The 18,741-nt window shown below is 42.9% G+C and overlaps 1 protein-coding gene across 10 annotated transcripts in view; it reads right to left on the minus strand.

Annotated features, from left to right (window-relative positions):
- Positions 1-12,939, minus strand: part of cadpsa (Ca2+-dependent activator protein for secretion a) — a 192,110-nt gene extending 179,171 nt beyond the window's left edge. For all 10 annotated transcript variants that reach the window (XM_086198308.1, XM_086198314.1, XM_086198304.1 and 7 more), the window contains exon 1: positions 12,319-12,939. In XM_086198308.1, the coding sequence (XP_086054434.1) occupies positions 12,319-12,666 (348 nt within the window). In that variant the 5' untranslated portion in view covers positions 12,667-12,939. The remainder of the gene's footprint in view (positions 1-12,318) is intronic.
- Between the last annotated feature and the right edge of the window lie 5,802 nt (positions 12,940-18,741).

The following is an 18,741-nucleotide window of genomic DNA, read 5'->3' on the forward strand; positions in this document are numbered from 1 at the left end:
CTCGTTGCTTTTAAAGGTGTGTTTGTGTTGTTTCAGTGACAGTAGGCATCTGTTATGGTGCTCACCGCTGTTATGATCCGCAATTTATCTTTAAATGTAGCTTCATCTCAATTTCTGATGAAGTCTAGTGCTCCAGCTCATCCTAACTGTAAGCTGGGTTAATGCTACTCAGATCAATGTGTCCCGATCGACATCCCATTACAGATTTACATACAAAGAACATTGCATGTTCCACATTCGGAGCGTTAGATAAACCCTTCCAACATGGACCAGTGATGGTTGCATCTCCAGCCCACAGCATCTCAAGCCCGGTGCAGTACCACCCACTTCCCAGCTGACTGGCAAATGTGTTTGAGAAGGCGTCTGAGCTCCGGCGTGCCATCTAAATACAAAATGTCAAATGAGACTTTCACTTGAAGTCTACCTCAACATGGACACATCTTCTAACATGCAGACCGGCTCTGACGTTGTGTCTGGACTGAGTTGTGTGGTCTTTTCATCCTGGATCAGCTTCTTTTGTCTTTTTTTTTTTTTTTTCGCTGAATCAAACCGAAGCTTTTGCGTTACAATATTTGCATAATAATTTTTACCTGAATTCACTCAAAAATATTTTCACCTAAAAGTCAATCTCGTTTCTCAGCTCAGTGTGGGTGCAAAATGATTCATTATGAGGAACAAATGATGGTAGAGCAGGAGTGGGACACCGTGTTCAGCTGACACAATAGGAGGGGAGCTGGGGGTGTATTTCTGATAACAAAAGAGATGCTTTTATGATTGGAAACTCAAACTCAATTAGTGAAATTGGAATCACCATTTACTGTTGGAACATATGAGCAGTAGAGTAGCAGTTTTCAATCTATTTTAATGGCTGTACTAGACTTTATGTGCAATTAATTAACACTGATCCACATACACTATTATCTTGTTAACTTTTCAACTTGTGTGTGTTGTTTAGATATTATAAACACAACTTAATTTCCTATCATTTTACTTCTAGCTGTTTAGAGATGCCCTCTCAATAAGAGCTGTTCCAATACAAATACCAGCAAAAAATGCTGGATTTGGCATCAGCAAGTACATGGGTCTAGAACTGATCCGATTTAATGTGTAAAGCAACTGTTTACCTTTTTGGAAATCACTTTTTTTGTTGCTCTTAAACAATACTGTGTTGGTGCTGGCAACTGCTGAGAGAAGAAGCAGCTAGCAGTTGCTTTTATGCTAACTTACACGATCGTAAATCACTGCTTCTTCGTCACCGCAAAATCAGTAGCTAGTATCTTCCAGCAGCAACAATGTGTAGTTAAAGAATGTCAATATCAGCCAATTGGCCACACGAACAGAAGTCTTGAGGGAGGGCACCAACCTCTGAAGGTTCAATACTGGCAATCTCGCCAAGCGTTTGAGGAGGCACCATCCCAACGAACAAGATGAGCTCAACGAGGTGAACGAATTGCAGCAGCAAACCCTGGGAAGCTGCTTTCAAACCAGGTGCTAAGTCAACAATGAGAGTCTTATAAAGGTACGCTTATTCATTCCTTTGTTTCATATGTATGTCTTTATCTTTAAAGTTGCTGTTGTACCACAGAAAATTACGGTGACAGTTTAACAATCTTTCCTTGGTCTAAAGTGTGGCTGCACTAAGGGCTTAGCATTCTTTCTCGGGTCCAAGTACCTGTCAAAGTGGGAAAAAAAGCTCAATGGCATTAATTCTCAGAAGGTATGTGTTCTATTAAAGGATAGCGATATTACCACATCAAGACAGGTTTAGTAGTTTACAGCTCTTAAAGATTATTTTAAAGTATAGAAATATTTTTAATACACTGATATTGGATTGGTATTCAGTATTGGCAGATACTCAAAGTTCGAGTATCAGAATCAGTATAGGGTAGGGAAAAAATAGTATCGGAACTGCTGTCTATACATACCTTTCTCAGTCAGTCATATAGAGCTAAATATTAATAATCCCCCTGATATGTGTAAGAAAAAAATTGAGATTGTCTAATTTATTCTAGTAGTGAAAGCAGTTTCAATAACATGCTATGATCTTCCAGTAATTCCGCTGTCTGACAATAGTGCCGCACTCAAAGGACGATTCTGACTGAGTTTATTGAGTGAAATCTCAACAACAAATACTATTTTTTTTTCTTCAACTCAACACTCCGTGATATAGCACGCAAACATAAAAGCACACCTCTACAAAATCTGCTGTGCAGACTTCACACTTTTGCATGGAACTTATTTCATCCTGTCTCTTGTATCAACACTCTCACCAACGCGAATCCAAGCGATGTTTTTTTTCAGTGTAACACTATCTAAACTCCACTTTGTCTATTTGTAGTGAGGCAGAAAGTAGAGGCTGAGACCAGCAATGTTGTTTATAAAATTGCATACCAAGTATCTGACTTTTTATTAATTTTGTAGGGATGTTTTGCAACGTTTCATATCTTAAAAAAAGTGCCGCACAATTTCTTGTGCAAAAATGTCCCGCAACTCGTGCAATCGGTGCACCTGTAACTAGTGGGTACACTTCAGCGCAGACCAACCCTGACTCCTCAACATCTTCCAGTACAGCACAGCAGCACTCGCTGGCCCTCAGGGATTTTGGCCTCCTTGCATGCACGTCCACCCCCCATGCTGAAATCATGGCTCACAGTCAGGGGCAGGATTATGCTTGCCTACAAAACCCAGGCTGCACCTGTGCAAAACCCCTGCAGTGAGAACATAAAGCGACATTTCTTGTCCTGTCAGTATAAAATGCAGTGATTGACATAGTTGTGACTCTGGTTAGTTAAGATTAGTCACAACAACATTAAGGGTTGAGAAAATCAGAGTTTGGGCTAAAAAAAAAAACAAAAATTAAATTAGAAGTGTTCAAAATGTTCCGATGTATAGAGCCACCTACTTTTGTCTCCAGAACAATGGTTGCAAATGTCCGTGTCTCCGCTAAAAATACAGTACACACAGCAAGCTACGAACAAGGAAAGAGTAGAGCAATGATGTAATAATTGTTTTGGTTGTCAAGCACAGTTAACAAGTGATTAAAAAAGCAACGTTTAATAAAAGCTTCTTTTTTCTTTTTTTTTAAAGAAAAGACCAAGACTCAGCAGGGGTCTCCAATGCTGCAGAGAGAAGAAAGAAGCAGAGCAACACAATGCAAGTTTTTCAGGCAGAGTGGTGATCTCATACGAGTGCTCGTCCTTGGTACGCTCCATTTCCTGATGTCTTGCTATATTATATGATCCCTGCTGCTGTGCTATATTAACCGCTGCAGCACTATCTGATAAACCTTCACACTCCCGAGTAGGTAACTCAAACTGGAAATGTTCTCTGAGGCCTGTTCTGTCGCTCCTGGTTTCACGTGACTGGTTTATCTTTTTTTGCGCCCTCCATGACACATCAGCATGCAGGGAACTATTTGATAGAAATGCATTTTAATTAAAATTTCCCAGACTTTTTCTGACTGGACGAGAGATGTGTGCTCTGTTATTACTTCTGTGGTGATAATGTTGCAGCTGAAGGCACAGTTTCTTTATCACCACCACAGCAGTCGTACATACGAGGAGCGAGTGGAACATATTTCACTTGGTTTGAAACATGTTAGTCACTTAGTGCATAATTTCACACTCCATATGAGGACGGTGAAGTGCAGAGTGGAGGAAATCTCTTAAGGACAGCGAGGCAGATATAGCAGAACAGTGCATCTATCCATGATGACACCAAATGTTTTACAGAAAATAACGAAACCTTGAGTGAACACTGAAATATGCCAGGAACACGAAGAGGATCTCAACCTCCGATAAGTAACACACAACTAGAGCGTTTGTCTGTGCCACTTCTACATTATTACACAGATGAAAGTAGATATTTGATATTTTGGCCAAATACCTCAAATAAAACAATTTTGCCAAGATAGTGCTTTAAAAAATTATTGACAAAATTTAATTTCTAATGAATAATCAACTCTAAATTGACCGTAGGTGTGGCTGGGAGAGCCAATGGTTGTCTGTCTCTATGTGTTGGCCCTGCCATGGACTGGTGACCTGTCCAGGGTGAACCCCGCCTCTCACCTGAAGGCTGCTGGGATAGGCTCCACCCCTCCCCCATGACCCTTAAAAGGATAAGCAGTAGAAATGAAAGGATGGATGGATGGATGACTAATCATGAGTAATGTGCAAATAATGGCAAAGTGGGCAAAGACAGATATGAAGACACCTTGAACTGTCTGGTAAGGTCAGAAAATGACATCCCTTACCTGACCACAGCATTTAAAACCAGGACAAGACAACACTTGAGCTCACCACGATATACTCATCCAAAATCTGAGAGGATAGCTACTCTCATATCATATTGTGTCCAACAAGATCTGCAGTTTCAAGCATAAAAAAATTCTGTCAACATCTCTTTCACACTGCAGTCCTCTGCAGGGTCAAATTCTAGCACCGAAACCACAGCAGTCAACCAAATGTCTTGATATGTGTGTGTAGCGTTCGCACTAAGTCAACTGTTAATGAAGTCCTAATCACATGACCACCACTGATGAAACAACTGTCAGCAAAAGCCAGTACTATATAGATTTACCACAGCCTTCACTGCTATGTGATGATTAGATTTTGTCTGTATAGCCTCAAACAAGGGGCAAAAGGTAAAGTAAAACCAACAAAACCTTGAAAGTTCTCTTGTTAACATACAGCATCTCCTGAGTTTCAGTTACGCTTCAAGAGAACTGCAGGGCAGGACTAGGCAGGACCGCTGGAAACCCAACACTGACGTTGAAACTCCAGGATGTCACTACAGTGAAGCAATGGGTGCGCATCCTGGTGAGTCACACTCACTGACCTTTGGTCCCACTCCCCTACTGTGCTACAGCCACCAAACAATCTCCTGGAGCCCAAAGAAGAAGGGCCAACGTAAACGAGTCACTGTGTACGGAAATGAACCACATACAAGCGATGTCACCACACAAATTAACAGATCCGTCATTTGATTGACAGAATGTGCTCTTACTTGGAGGATATACTGGTTCCATTGACTCCAGCTCATAACTCACAGGCAAACATAATGGGACAATAATAATTTATTTCCGAATATTATTTTTGAGGCTCCAAATGCACTCAGAGGTTGCCATGGTGATGCTAACAGTTTAGTTTCTTCTAAATGAGAAAAGGACTCAGTTGAGATGCTTCCTCAGCTCCAATTATTACTCAAAGTCAATAACATTTATTTGAATTTCCATTAAGTTATAATTGTACAATAATAACAGAAGAGCATTTCAGTGCGGAAAAAATGCGCTTTTACCGTTTTACAGTATCCAGATGCCCCATTTGATGACATTTTCGTGTGCTCTGGGGCTGCAGAAAGCTCTGCCCTTGCACCATACTGGAGTGATTTTAACGATTGTTATTTCCATCACTCATTTAGACTTAAAATCTTAGGATAATGGAATCCAGGTTGAAAGAAAAAGTTCCACTTTAATGTGACTGGTGCTGAAATTCCAGTACGCCAGCCAAAGTCCCAACAGGCTCTTGATTGGGAAATTACACTGCTTTGTCCTTCACATTTACTGCTGAGCTGTCGGAAAGTGGCTTTATTATTCCTGTTCATCACAAAAGAATCAGTAGAGAACTGTTAGGGTTAACTGTGGATGGAATTATTACAGAGAGAATAACACACGTGCCAACATTGATTTTTCTTTTGGTCGACTGAAGTGGCTGCCACAATATGCTCTGTCAAGAGGACGTGAAGATCTGTCCAGACAAAAAAACATTGACAGCTAAATAATCCACTTCCTGAAGAAGAATCTGCATGTGACTCCAGACTCTTGCCATCCTTCTGCCTGTAAGAGAAGCTAGAGTAGGATGTATTGTCAGACAACCACAAGAGACTGGCCGTTATTGTGAGTGATACCAGCTGCTACATGGAGACGCGCAGGAATGAGTCCTGGAATGGGAGTTATTTTCGATTGGTTTCTGTCTCCAGCACTAGCTCAGTACTCCACACCTCAACATTTTTTTCCACAATGTAACCGATAAATGTGGCACTTGTGAATTTAGAAGTGTGTGAATTTAGAAGTGTCCGCGCACCTCGACCTCCAGGCCATCGGGTCAACATGTTAACACACCTCTCTTATAACCCGCATCCACACAATTCCAATCCCTGCTAAAATTTGGAAACGTTTGCTTGCGAAAGGAACCCGCGCTGACGTAAAGTAACATTCTTTCAAGGGACATTTTCCAGTTAAAGTGTTAACTTGGAAAAATATTGCTGGCAATACAGGCACACACCAGGTGTCTCTCAGAATTTTAGGAACAAGAGTTTAATGGGTTATGGCAGGTGTTTACATGACTCACATGCAATCAGAATGTTGTCATATTCCAATTTAGGCGGAAGTTATGGTGTGTGTGTGTAAACGTAGCTGATAAGGAATTTTATCTCTTATCCTTGTGCCTCACCCTCATAATTTGTTCGGTCAGGTGAATAGCTGGTCTCTGCTGGGAGTCTCGGGAGTTTTATCTGGGGCCTTTTCAAAACTGTAAATTTGTAGTCAGAGCATTTACTGATAGTGAAGCTGACACTCACGGCGCCAGCGTTGTCTTTACGCGTAGCTGTGTAGACTACGTGAAGGTCACATCTGTGCAGACTGTTCTAATTCGGTATTACTGGGTCGGGCCTGAAGTAGAAGTATGACTGTTAACGAGGGCCAGACACAAATGTTGTGGGGGAGCTGATTCAACCTCAACTCGCAGCAAACCTTGTACACCTGTGGTGGACGTCCAGTACAGTGGTCCAGTGTAAACCGTCTCTGAGTCCCCAGCCGGTTTCTTGTGTCTGACGAATTCCTTCATACACAGAATTCCTTTGCAGTAGTCAGTGTGTAAGCTGACCTGTAACTGATGAGCTAACGTGAGCCATCATACAGACCCGAACATGACTTTTACTGTTTACTATTTACTCGTTATTTACCTGGTTACTATTTGAGGTTATGAGGTTTTTATCTTGTATATCATCAGACCCAAGAAGGTGAAAGCTGGTCAGGCATGGTGACCAGAAAGGGAGAGACAGATGACCAGGTAATGAGGTCAAAGAGTTTAAACGCAGTGGCGAGGAAAGAACCAGAACATTTACATGCACTCTGAGGTCGAGCTACAGTTGTAACTGTAGTCCATATAACTGGACTACTGGCCTTGTATTGTCATATGCAGTTACTGTATGAGTTGCCATACTTTTTTTTTTACATGGACACAAAAATATCCAAAGGAGTGGTGGGTGTGACATCTGTCCCCAGTCTGCCCTACGAGTGGGGATTTAACTAGAGCTGCACGGTACATGACGGTAGAAATTATATGAATTTGGTCTACAGTAGAGATCTGCGCTCTACCGTCCTATCACTGATGACATCATCGCACCCGCCTCAAAATGGCTGCAAGCACAGAGACAGCAGAACAGGAGGAGCTGGTAAAAAAAAATCAGTGCTACGTCCTTAATTTGGACTTTGTTCGGACTTAAAAGATCGGATGTTGAACAGAAAACAATACTTTGCAAGACGTGCCGAGTAACGGTGACGGCAAACAGAGGTAATACGAGCAGTTTATTTTACCATCTGTTTTGTAATGTAGACAACATTCTTTTGTACTTCTGTCACAAGTTATTTGTGTTCATGTCCACTATTTTGCAACATAGAGTCCTGGGTTTCAATTCTGAGTTTTGAGTTCTGCTTTCTGCACAATAAATGCTCTAAAAACTACATGACATCTTTGTGTTTTATTATAATTTTCACACATTTATATTGCAATACATACCGTTACCGTGAAGGAATTCGATTTATACGGTGATGCCAATAAAAGTTAAGCTCAACGCACTCCAGTTGGGATCCCGTTTAAGTCATGCATTACAGAATTTCCCTTGGGGATGCATAAAGTATTCAGATATGAATTTTAGGTCATACCACCCAGCCCTAGGTTTAACCCCCAAATGTGGAACCCAAAGTTAGGCACTTGCTGCATCAAACCTTGCTGTTGTCAGGTTTGTTGCAGGCAGGTGGACCCAAATGCAAAAACATAAAAGTAGCATAAAGGTTGCAAACATGTGGGCAAGAACAAACAAATGATCTGACTGAATCAAGGATCTGACAAAGACTGAAAACTGAAGCAAAACCAGAATACAAGTAAAAGTCAAAATAAAACTGATTAAGGCTGAGGTCAAAACAACAACAGACAAAGGAAAGCAACTAGTCCATGAACACAAAAATGTAAGAGTCAAAAACCTCATGTCCACATGTTAACCACAAAGCGCTCCAGTTGGGATCCCGTTTAAGTCATGCAATCATAGCTAAGTAGCCAATGTTGGCTTTGTACCTGTAGTGATTGAGTAGAGAGCTGGTGAAGCATGACAGCTGGGTTCATTTGTGGAGATTATCTTGCTGGACCACCACATCAAGACGATTTGAGAGTTGATTTTCAGCAACACTCCAAATCTTTAGGTAAACATTACAGGCTGCAATGCCGATTTTCTCAACATTTATATTTTGGACTGGGAAGACCGCATCTTACGTTAATTCTAATTTTGTTACTAGCACCTCTTCAGAAGCTGTAGTATAGTCCTGATCGACTTTTTAAGAAATTCAAAGGGCGCTTAAGAAAAAAAAAAAAATCAAACACTGATAGAAAATAACATGAGCAGTGGCTGCTGTTGTACTCACAACTCCATGCTATTTCTGAGTGACTGCAATACCAACACTGGCCACAAGGGAAACAAGGATGAGAGCCGTCTTGAGGTCTTCAGTTGAACAAAATGTAGCTGCTCTTAAGTACCAGACAGCTGGTCAGTTACATAGGTCTGCTACATCAGAGCTGACTTGAAAAGCAGTGTCCATCTCCCATTTTATGAATTTACTATTTTTTCGGAAAAAGAAAAAAATGCCTCAAGCAAGTAAAAAGACGTTTTTGCAAAACTGGGGGAGTTTTTCCAAATTTTGTGATTTCCATTAACCTTTTCTAAAACAATATTTCAAAATGAGCATGAAATTACATTGATGATCATCATCAACCACAAACAATGAGTAAAGATGAAGATACTGAAGCAAAACTGGTCCGATATCGATCCTCGTACTGATACATGGAAAAAGTGACTCATATCTACTGGAACTGCCTCTTCAGCTTCCGAGTGGAATCGGGGTTTGAGAACAAATTTCTGTAAAAGCACGCCCATCTCCACAGCCCCAGGCCAGGTGAGAATGTCATTCCTCACACTTCCTGTGCACGTCTGAGTTCACCTATACAGCCTTTTCCTTCTCCCAGAGCAAAGCCAGAGCAAAGCCAGAAGCAGATGCAGCTCTTCTACACTTCTCCTCATTCCCTTGTCTATTTTTATTCTCTTACTGGTTGATTTTTTTTTAAATCCTATTCCTGGGGGATTTCGATAATCTATTCCACCAATTTCCTGTCTCCAAATGAACAGGTGTGTGAGGTGGCTGCCGAGGAGGCTTTGTGTCTATGTTCAGATGCTGCAGTGCAATTTCGGTGCTCATTTTGGCATGAAATTGCTTTTGCGATTTTTTTTTTTTTCTGAAAACTGCTCCGACCACTTTTTTTTAACAGATGGAAGGGAACTTTCAGGGCTTTAATTGGCAGAGGCACCAGCACACAGGCCTCACCGAAGTCACAATCAGTTCATGCTCATGTTATGTTCCGCTTCTTTTACTGCTAATATTCAGTTTAGTTGGGCGAGACACAAGGATATGTCAATGTTTATTTATTGTTTATGTTTATTTATTGTATTGTTTTATATTTTATTCAATGTTGCCTGTTTTCTCTCATTTCTGTGAAGCACTTTGTGTTGCAGTCGCTGTATGAAAAGTGCTATATAAATATAAATAAACTAAACTAAACTAAATGTTCAACAAAATACTTGCAGAGGTGTCGTCTGTCCGTGGATGCATGTAGTACTGGGCAGTATATTGGAGTAAATGTACGTAACACAGGACAATACACTGATATGAATTGAATATTTTTGACTGTGATATTGCATTGTGAACTTTATCAACATCGAGAATGTGAATTTTACTTTTTTCCCCAAAAAAGGAAATAGTATCTGGGCAAAAGTTATACCTGAAATATTTGAAAGGTTTCCTCACAGTGTATTACATTTTGACTTTTTTTTTTTAAGACAAAATCAATTATGCTTTTAAAGCGGAGGATCTTAGTGACATTTTGGAAATATTTTTAAAATAAAGACAAAAAGTATGTTGCCGTTTGGCCCCGCCCCCCCCAACCGCCGTTTCAGCTTTGACCCTTCGAGAGAAAATGTTTGTGCCCCCCTCCTGTACAACGGATCCACAATCAATCTAATCAGGTGAAGATTCCACTGCTGCAGTTAAACATCCACAACATCTCGGAGCCTCATTTTCTTTTTAATATTTTTCCTAACGGATAAACATTTCTTGCATGGGCTCAGAGGGGACGAGGGTCAGGTTGTGCTCATATTTGAAGGGTACTGTGCTCGTATTTAGAAAGCACACAGAGGTGAAGTCAACCTGAGCCTGTTGCTGTGTTCAACGGGGATGAGAGGAGCTCACGTAACCACTGAGCCTCGCTCCGACTTACACATCGACTACACCTGCATCTCAGTCATAGTCAGCCTCTCAGGCACCGAAACTGAAAATACGTTTTGTATTCCAGTTTAGGAAAATGTTACCTCGCGATCGACTGAAAGAGAAGTTTGTTTATTAATATTGTGCATCCTCGTCCTCACATTTGGAGGGTTTTTTTTTGTGTTTGCTGATGTTTCATTTTGCTCACCAGTCCAACTTCTTGGGAAAATGATGATCCAGGAAGATTGCGGACAACCATCTCAACCGCTTCACCTGCACAGTGACCTGCTCTTGTTGGGTTTTGTCAACCAGCCTCAGTTCTCTTGTGTCACTCCCCTCCTCAGGATCGACTTCAGTCTTTGATGGGGTCCCCACCACTCCTGAGTATTCAGCTGTTCTCTGTATACCGGATCTTAAAAGGTGTCCCCCGTTGTTGTCTAGACCCACAAAGATTAGACACACTAATTTTCTGACGAATGAAAACGTTTCACACTGTTTATTGTGGGTTGGATGTAGTCTTCAGCGTGACCAGCTGGTGAGGCATCCTGGTCATCGTCCCACTGTTCCTAAGTGTTCTTGTTATTCTGCGCAGTGACAGGTTTGTTGAATAATCAGAAATTTCCAGCAGAAAAAGACCCACCCACATTGTTCCTGAAACAACAGAAACTGCTACCTCCCAAGGTGGGCGGTTAGGGTGGTAAATCATATCACCTGAACTACATTTAGACGGATTAACCTATGGCTCCAAAAAAAAGTAACCTGAATCTGAGTCTGGACCTGGTTCCTGTGCTCCAAACCAATACCGTTCCTCCAGAGGTTCCTGGCTCCTGGGGAAAGTTCCTGTTGTATAAAACTTCAACAAGTGCTACTTCTGCAAATCTTAACTGAGGAAGATGGTGATGCACAGTCATTTTACTGTCTTAGATGAAACCTACCCAGAGTCTGTTAAATGATGTCAAACAATGACAGTGTCAGTGGTCAGTGTCTACAGAACCCATCAGGGGTCTGCAGGCCCCCAGTGGACCAAAGACGGTTCCTCTTTAAAACCTTTTGTCATATTTCACAACCAAAGCAACACAAAGCGCAAATTTGTAAATGCTTCAAGTTAATTTAGCATCAAATGAAGCAGCACTCCACAGAGACGCAGACATGCTGAAAGAAGAGCAACGTAGTGTCAGGCAGAGGTACTGATGAAGAGGATGAAGAGGAGCTGCTCCTCCCGCTCAATGGATCGGTCAAATAGGAGCTGGGGGGCTGATGCTGCCAGAGGCTATTCACAAAGACTGAGGAAGAGCTACTACAATGGGTGGGAGCGAGATGAACACACACACACACACACACACACACACACACACACACACACACACACACACACAAAACTCTCTCTCTTTTTTTCCCTCTCTCTCTCTGAATGGAAACGGTTCTTTGTTCCGTTTTACCCTTCCGAGCACAATCTACATGTGTCATTGTCATTAAGACGAATAAAAAGAAAATACTGTGGAGGAGAGCGATGTCAGCCACTCTCTCACTGCACTTCCTCCGATCAACTGCTTTTCTCAGTGAAAGTGTCGAAGGTTCGGTTCCGTTTGCAGTGAACACGAGGAAGAAATGTCAGACCCGACAGAGTTGCCGGGATCATCCCTCAGAGCTCCGCTACGACATGGAGCGACTGTGGAAGCAACAGTTGGTGTCATGCAGGCTCCCTAGCGCTCCCCTCCATCAGCGGCTCTTACCTTCTGCTGTCTCCTGGCCATATCCGTCGGTTGCTTTGCGTTGAACGGATAAGCAATGCAGCGCATCACAAACACATAAAGCTGGAGTCTCTTCTTCCTCTCCTCTTCCTCCCTCTGTATCTTCTCCAGGTCCTCTTTCTCCTTGTCGCTGCCCACCGACGGGCTGGGGCTGGAGGGGCGCCCACCGCCGCTGCCGCCGCGGCCCCGTGGCTGCAGCCCTCCGCCGCCGTCGGTCGCCCGGCCCGGTGACAGGCGGGCTCCTCCGGCGCTTTTCGGGGCCGCCACCTCTTTGCGCTCCACCTCCAGTATCTCATCCCCTTCCTCCTCGCTGGAAGACGGATCCAACATGCTGCGAGGGCTTGGATGAGGACTCTACCTGCTGCAGAGGTGAAACTCAAGTACCCGGAGGGAGGGAACGATGCCGAGCCGCCTCAGTGTCCACCAGAGAGACACAGAGATCTAGGCGACGCAGGTGAGACTGGTGACTGTTGCTGCTCAAGACAGAAAACTGCCGTCAGACGACTCGAATTCAAACCCCAAAATGAAAAAAAAAATCCAAGAGTGATAGTTACGCTGCTGGCGTAATTTCCGAACCTCCCAACTCTGCCAGTCAGTCGCTCATAGGAGGGATTTATCATGAGAGCACATATAGAGGGGGAGGGGTCGCACGGAGAGAAAGCAGAAGGAAACGTTGATGTGATGATGCTCCGGTGCCTGCTGGCTGGAGGAGGGGGAGGAGGGGGCAGGGCTGGGAACTGGGAGCTAGCCGTGGTGCTGCTCTGGGGTTAGTTTGATCAGGCTCCGGCCACCTGATGATATCCGGCTCAGCTCAAGCGAGACAAGTACAAAGAGCACCACCCCGGTGTAGCAACGGCTTCTGCCCGCCGCCCAATGTTGCGAACATCTCGCGGGAGCACGCACAACTATAGCAGGAAAAACTACCAGGTTCTACTGCCTTGGAATCGTTTCAACAGCAGGCGGAGGACCACAAAATCATCTTTTGGAAGTTCATTCAAACCGTAGAGAAAGAAAAATACATGTTTGTGGCAACAAGATGAAAGTTGGCCCAGAGAGTATGAGTGAGGATAACTTATAACTTGTTGACACAAATTAATCAGAGTGTGGCAACAAGTTATTTGTTGCAGCCACTATAATTAACCAGACTGTGAGAACAATCTGTTTCTCATGGCTCAAATTCATCAACACACAGGAAAAAGTTTTGTCTTCTTGTCACACAAATATCACATTCATCTCATGGCCACAAATTCACTCAAAGCGTACAAGTTAAGTTCATAATATAATGTGTCTTACGTGCCGTGTCGCAATCAACTGCTCTGTTTCAGTTTCCTTGAGGATGTTTTGCTCCAATCTTCAGTTCTAAGTCACTGGTGGGAAACTGAGGAAGTGTCTTGGATGAGAGGAGGAACGTCTTCAAGGAAAATGAAACACTGACTGACTGAAAAATGAAGGTTTCATTAAAAAGCTGATGCCAGACTGCAGCATTGATTTGAGTGTAATCATATTTTAAAGCCTCTTTGTTTTAACAATGTGAGAATGAAAGAAAGAATGAGAGCTCAAAAATACTTGAAAAAGATAAAGGATTCTGAGGAAAAACACTTAAAGAGAGTCATTAGCAGGCAGCACGGCGGTGCAGTGGTCAGCACAGTCACCTCCCAGCAAGGAGGTTCTGCGTTCGAGCCCCGGCTCCATCACAGGGTCTTTCTGGGTGAGTCTCCATGTTCTCCCTGTTCCTGCATGGGTTCTCTCTGGTACTCCAGCTTCCTCCCACAGTCCAAAGACATCAAGAGGGGACCAGGTTAATCCAGACTCTAAATTAACCGTAGGCGTGGCTGGGAGAGCCAATGGTTGTCTGTCTCGTATGATGGATGGATGGATGGAGGGATGGATGGATGGAGAGTCATTAGAATAGTGGCAAACAGTGTAATTAGTATACATTATCCTGAAAAGTTTCATAGTTCTGAAAAATGCATGCTTCTCTTCTTTTGGGCTTCATCTTTCTTATCCTCCCTGGGCTTCTTGGCAGTTTTAATTAAAAAGCCCAGTTTGGATAACCACAATTTTGGAGAGCTGTGTATGTGGTTGTGTTCCCTTCTTTTCCCAACTGTTTTAGAAGGGATATTTTGTGCTCTGTGCTTGAGAGTTTGGATCACCCCCAGTTTGTGCTCGAGTGGGTGGTGTGAGTCAAACTGGAGACACTGATCCGTGTGGGTGGGTTTCCTGTAGACCCCGATGTTAAGTTCTTCATTGATTTCAACATGTACCACACAGTCTACAAAAGCCAGACAGTTGTCTTTGACATCCTCCCTCATGAATGTGATGTTCCTGTCCACAGAGTTAAGGCGTTCAGTCACCAGGCTCAACTTCACCCTTCCTGATGGTGACCCAGGTGTCGTCTGCACATCTGAACCAATGTCTCGGCTTTGGCCACTGAATGCTCTCATGGTTGGACTCTCTATCTCTTCCATCTACAGGTTTGCTACAATGGGGGATACTGGAGACCCCGCGGCACAGCCGGGTTTTTGCCTGTAGAAACCATTGTTATATTGAAAGTAGGTGGTGTTGAGTAAAAGGTCAGGAAGGTCACCCACCTGTTCAGGTGAGAAGGTGATCCTTTCCGCTAAAGTCTTATCTTTCAGACGTTTTCTCTTGCCACAGAGAAACAGCTGAGCTGGATGAGAGTGTGAGTCTCTGTGGGGACACATTTGGATGTGAGGTCTAAATTGCCTCTTCAATTGACTGTGAGCTTTGTTAATATTATGTGTGACAGCTGTTACGTTGCCACGGTTACTCCAACCATTGCAGTTCAGTCAGTTAGGAGCCCTGATGATAAAGCCCTTTTCGTGTCTCACGGAGACCCAATGGGGCAAATAGCTTTCAAACAGTGCCCCCCCCCCCCCCCCACATGCAAGCTGTTACTGCTCTCGTCTGCTTTTTGGATTTCATCAAAAGATAACCTCCGAATATCAGAGGATCAAAACTGATCACAATATGGTGAGCTAGAAGAGTGCAGGATGTCTCTCTCGTCTTGAAAATCCTCCTCTCAATTAACATGGGAGTCACCCTTCCTCCCTTCAGGGGGCGGGGGGGGGCTCTCTTAACACTTGGAGAGTCAATCAGTAAAAATGTGTTACACTCTGAGTGTAGTGAGCTAGACTGTGTCAATAAGGTGACGTTTTCCCAGGGTGACTGCTTGACTCGTGTGTGTCGAGTGTAATTTATGGATCTGAGGATGATTTTCAAAAGAAATTCTTTAAAAGAATTTCAGTCTGTCGGTCCTCCACTTGAGGCGCAAACAACCCTCTCTGCTGCGTAATGCACACTCATTATAAAGTTTGGAACTCTGGCAAAATCTTGTGAAATATAAACTGTGAAAGTTTGAAAGTTTTTCACTTCTTTAAGGCTTAAATGAAGTCTCCAGCTCAAAGTGTACTGAACTTCCACTGAAGTCTGTTGGGGATTTGAGAAAAGCTGAATATCAAAAAAAAAAAAAAGGTAAAAGTCTGAGAAGTGATAAGTGCTGAAGCCCTTGAAGCGCTACGCAGTTCGATCTTGGAATTGTTTCCATTGCTGAGAGTATTAAGGGGTTGAAAACCTTGGGACTGTTAAGCAATTTCTGATAATGTTCTTGAAGGAGAGCTGAACATTTAACACATGAATGTTTCCTGTGGAAATGGTTGTCTGTCTCTATGTGTTGGCCCTGTGATGGACTGGTGACCCGTCCAGGGTGAACCCCGACTCTCACCTGAAGGCTGCTGGGAGAGGCTCCACCCCCACCCCCACCCCCGTGACCCTTAACAGGATAAGCAGAAGAAAATGGATGGATGGATGGATGGATGGATGGATGGATGGATGGATGGATCATTCAGATCCAGTGACAAATGATGTTTCTCAAGTATAATATCAGGTGTGAGTTACACTTTTACACTTCCCACCAAAGTTTTAGTTGCAGAAGAATCAAAAAGTACCGCACACTTAGTTCCATTTAAGTTCTTTTGTATACCAGTGATTCAACAGCCTGTCCACATCCTGGACATTTGCCACATGTCCAGGTCACATTGTCAGATAGCAGGTCAAATGTATCGAATAATTGTCATAAGCTGATGATGATTTATTCATTAACTAATGATTCACCTCAGCCATTTGTTCCCCAGTAACTCCTCATTAATTTGTGTACTGCATGGTGGATCTTCTCACTGATACGATTTTTCAGGTCGCCCCCTCTTCTCAGTGTAGGATGACTCGATATCAATGAAGCAGGCAGCGAGGGGAGAATCTTTGCACCACAACAGGACTGTTTGAATATCTCTTTATTATTCTTTGTTGTTTTCATTTTTACACAAGATTCATTCAGTAAATGTGAGTATTACTCTGAGGAGCTATTTAATGACAAAGTAATGATGAACTGAATACTGTGCATCATCCAGTTCAACAGCAGAAGTATAAACAGTAGTAAGATTACTCAAAGTAGTTCAGAAAAAAATTAGTGCAATTGTAGTGTCAGAAACATGGAATGGATGGAGATATGGAAGAATATCAGATAAATGGATATGCGCTGAATTATTTGAATAGATGGAGATAAAAAAAAGGTGGCGGCACAGTGGTGCAGTGGTCAGCACTGTCTCCTCACAGCAAGAAGGTTCCGGGTTCGAGTCTTGGCTCGGGCGCAGGGTCTTTCTGGGTGAGTCTGCATGTTCTCCCTGTTCCTGCTGGGTTCTCTCTGGTACTCCGGCTTCCTCCACAGTCCAAAGACATCAAGAGGGGATGAGGCTGATTGATACTCTAAATTGACCGTAGGTGTGACTGTGAGAGCCAATGGTTGTCTGTCTGTATGTGTTGGCCCTGCCATGGACTGGTGACCTGTCCAGGGGGAACCCCGCCTCTCACCTGAGGGTTGCTTGGATAGGCTCCACCCCCCCAACATCCTTAACAGGATAAGAGGTAGAAAATGGATGGATGGATGGATGGATGGAATAAAACGGTGGAGGGGCAGCTTTGTATGTTAACTCAGGTCTGAAATGTAAAGTCTTTGGTGATGTGACAACTGTTGTTGATAATGTTCTGGAAGTCATCGCTGTGGAATATATTAATTAAAAGATAAAAACATCAGAATTAATTGTGTCTTTAAATCTCCAGGTTCCTGTGTAGACACTGACAGAACTGGGACGGAGTTTAAATGATGTTGAGATATCTTATGATTCCTTCATGGCATTATTGATCGATTTGTATGCCAAAAAACTTTAAACTTGGAAACAGCCACTCATAAATGCTATTGACAAACCCTGGATGACTAAAGGGCGAAAAACCTGTAAGAAGAAAAATCATTTATATCTTTGTTTTTTTGTAGATTAAGGACAAAGGGGTCAGAGGATATGAATAAGAAATATAAAAATATGTTTTATGGAGCCATGAAAAGGAATATTATCATGATTTACTGAGTAGAAATAGAATGATATGAAGGCTACATGGGAAAAAATAAATAGGGCTATCAGAAATCATTATGTAGAATAAACTCGTCCTAATTATCTCATGGAAGAATATTTGGACATTTATGACGAAACAAAAAAGTGAACAAGTGAATACACCTTTTTTTTTTTAAATGGCCCTGATTTTGCAGCAAACATACCAAATAAAAAAGAATAAAAAGAAACGCAGATGAAAACTAAATAATGGAAAGTAATGGAAAATGTGAATTGTATATTTCTTGGGTATTTTTCTTGTATATTTTTCTTGTATATTTTTTGTACCAGACTTGGCAGCAGCTGGGGGTGTTGGAACAGGCAGCATGCATTTGATCAGCATAAATGTGTGTGTGTGTGTGTGTGTGTGTGTGTGTGTGTGTGTATGTGTGTGTGTGTGTGTGTGTGTGTGTCTAGCAGCCCTGAAAGAAATGCAAAATATTCAAATGAATGCTGGTGCTTGAAAGAAGTTAAACTTTTCATTCGTTGATGCCAACAGCACTGCACTGAATCAAAGCCCAACATTTGAAATATGATGTATCCTTGTTCATCAACATCCATTAAAATATCCATTGTGTCCAGGCCCTCACATCCTGGTGACCTGCTCCTCAACACCAGCAAGAAAAAGGAGCTCGTCATCGACTTCACGAAATGCAGGGACCCATCTCACGCCAGTCTGATGATCAATGGAGAAGCGGTGGAACAGGTGGAGAGTTTCAGATACCTTGGTGTTCATCTCTCCAAGGACCTGACGTGGGGAGTGAACACCAGGTAGCTGGTGAAGAAGGCCCAGCAGAGACTCTTCTTTCTGCGGACCCTCAGGAAAACCGGCCTACCACAGAAACTCCTCACAAACTTTGACCAGTGCACCATCGAGAGTGTCCTGAGCTATGGATGCGCTGTGTGGTTCTCCAGCTGCACCTCAGAGGAGAGGAAAGACCTGCAG

The sequence above is a fragment of the Aulostomus chinensis genome, chromosome 3 (genome assembly GCF_037954235.1).
Source record: "Aulostomus chinensis isolate RoL2024-O1b breed Wild chromosome 3, RoL_Achi_v1.0, whole genome shotgun sequence".
NCBI lineage: Eukaryota > Metazoa > Chordata > Actinopteri > Syngnathiformes > Aulostomidae > Aulostomus > Aulostomus chinensis.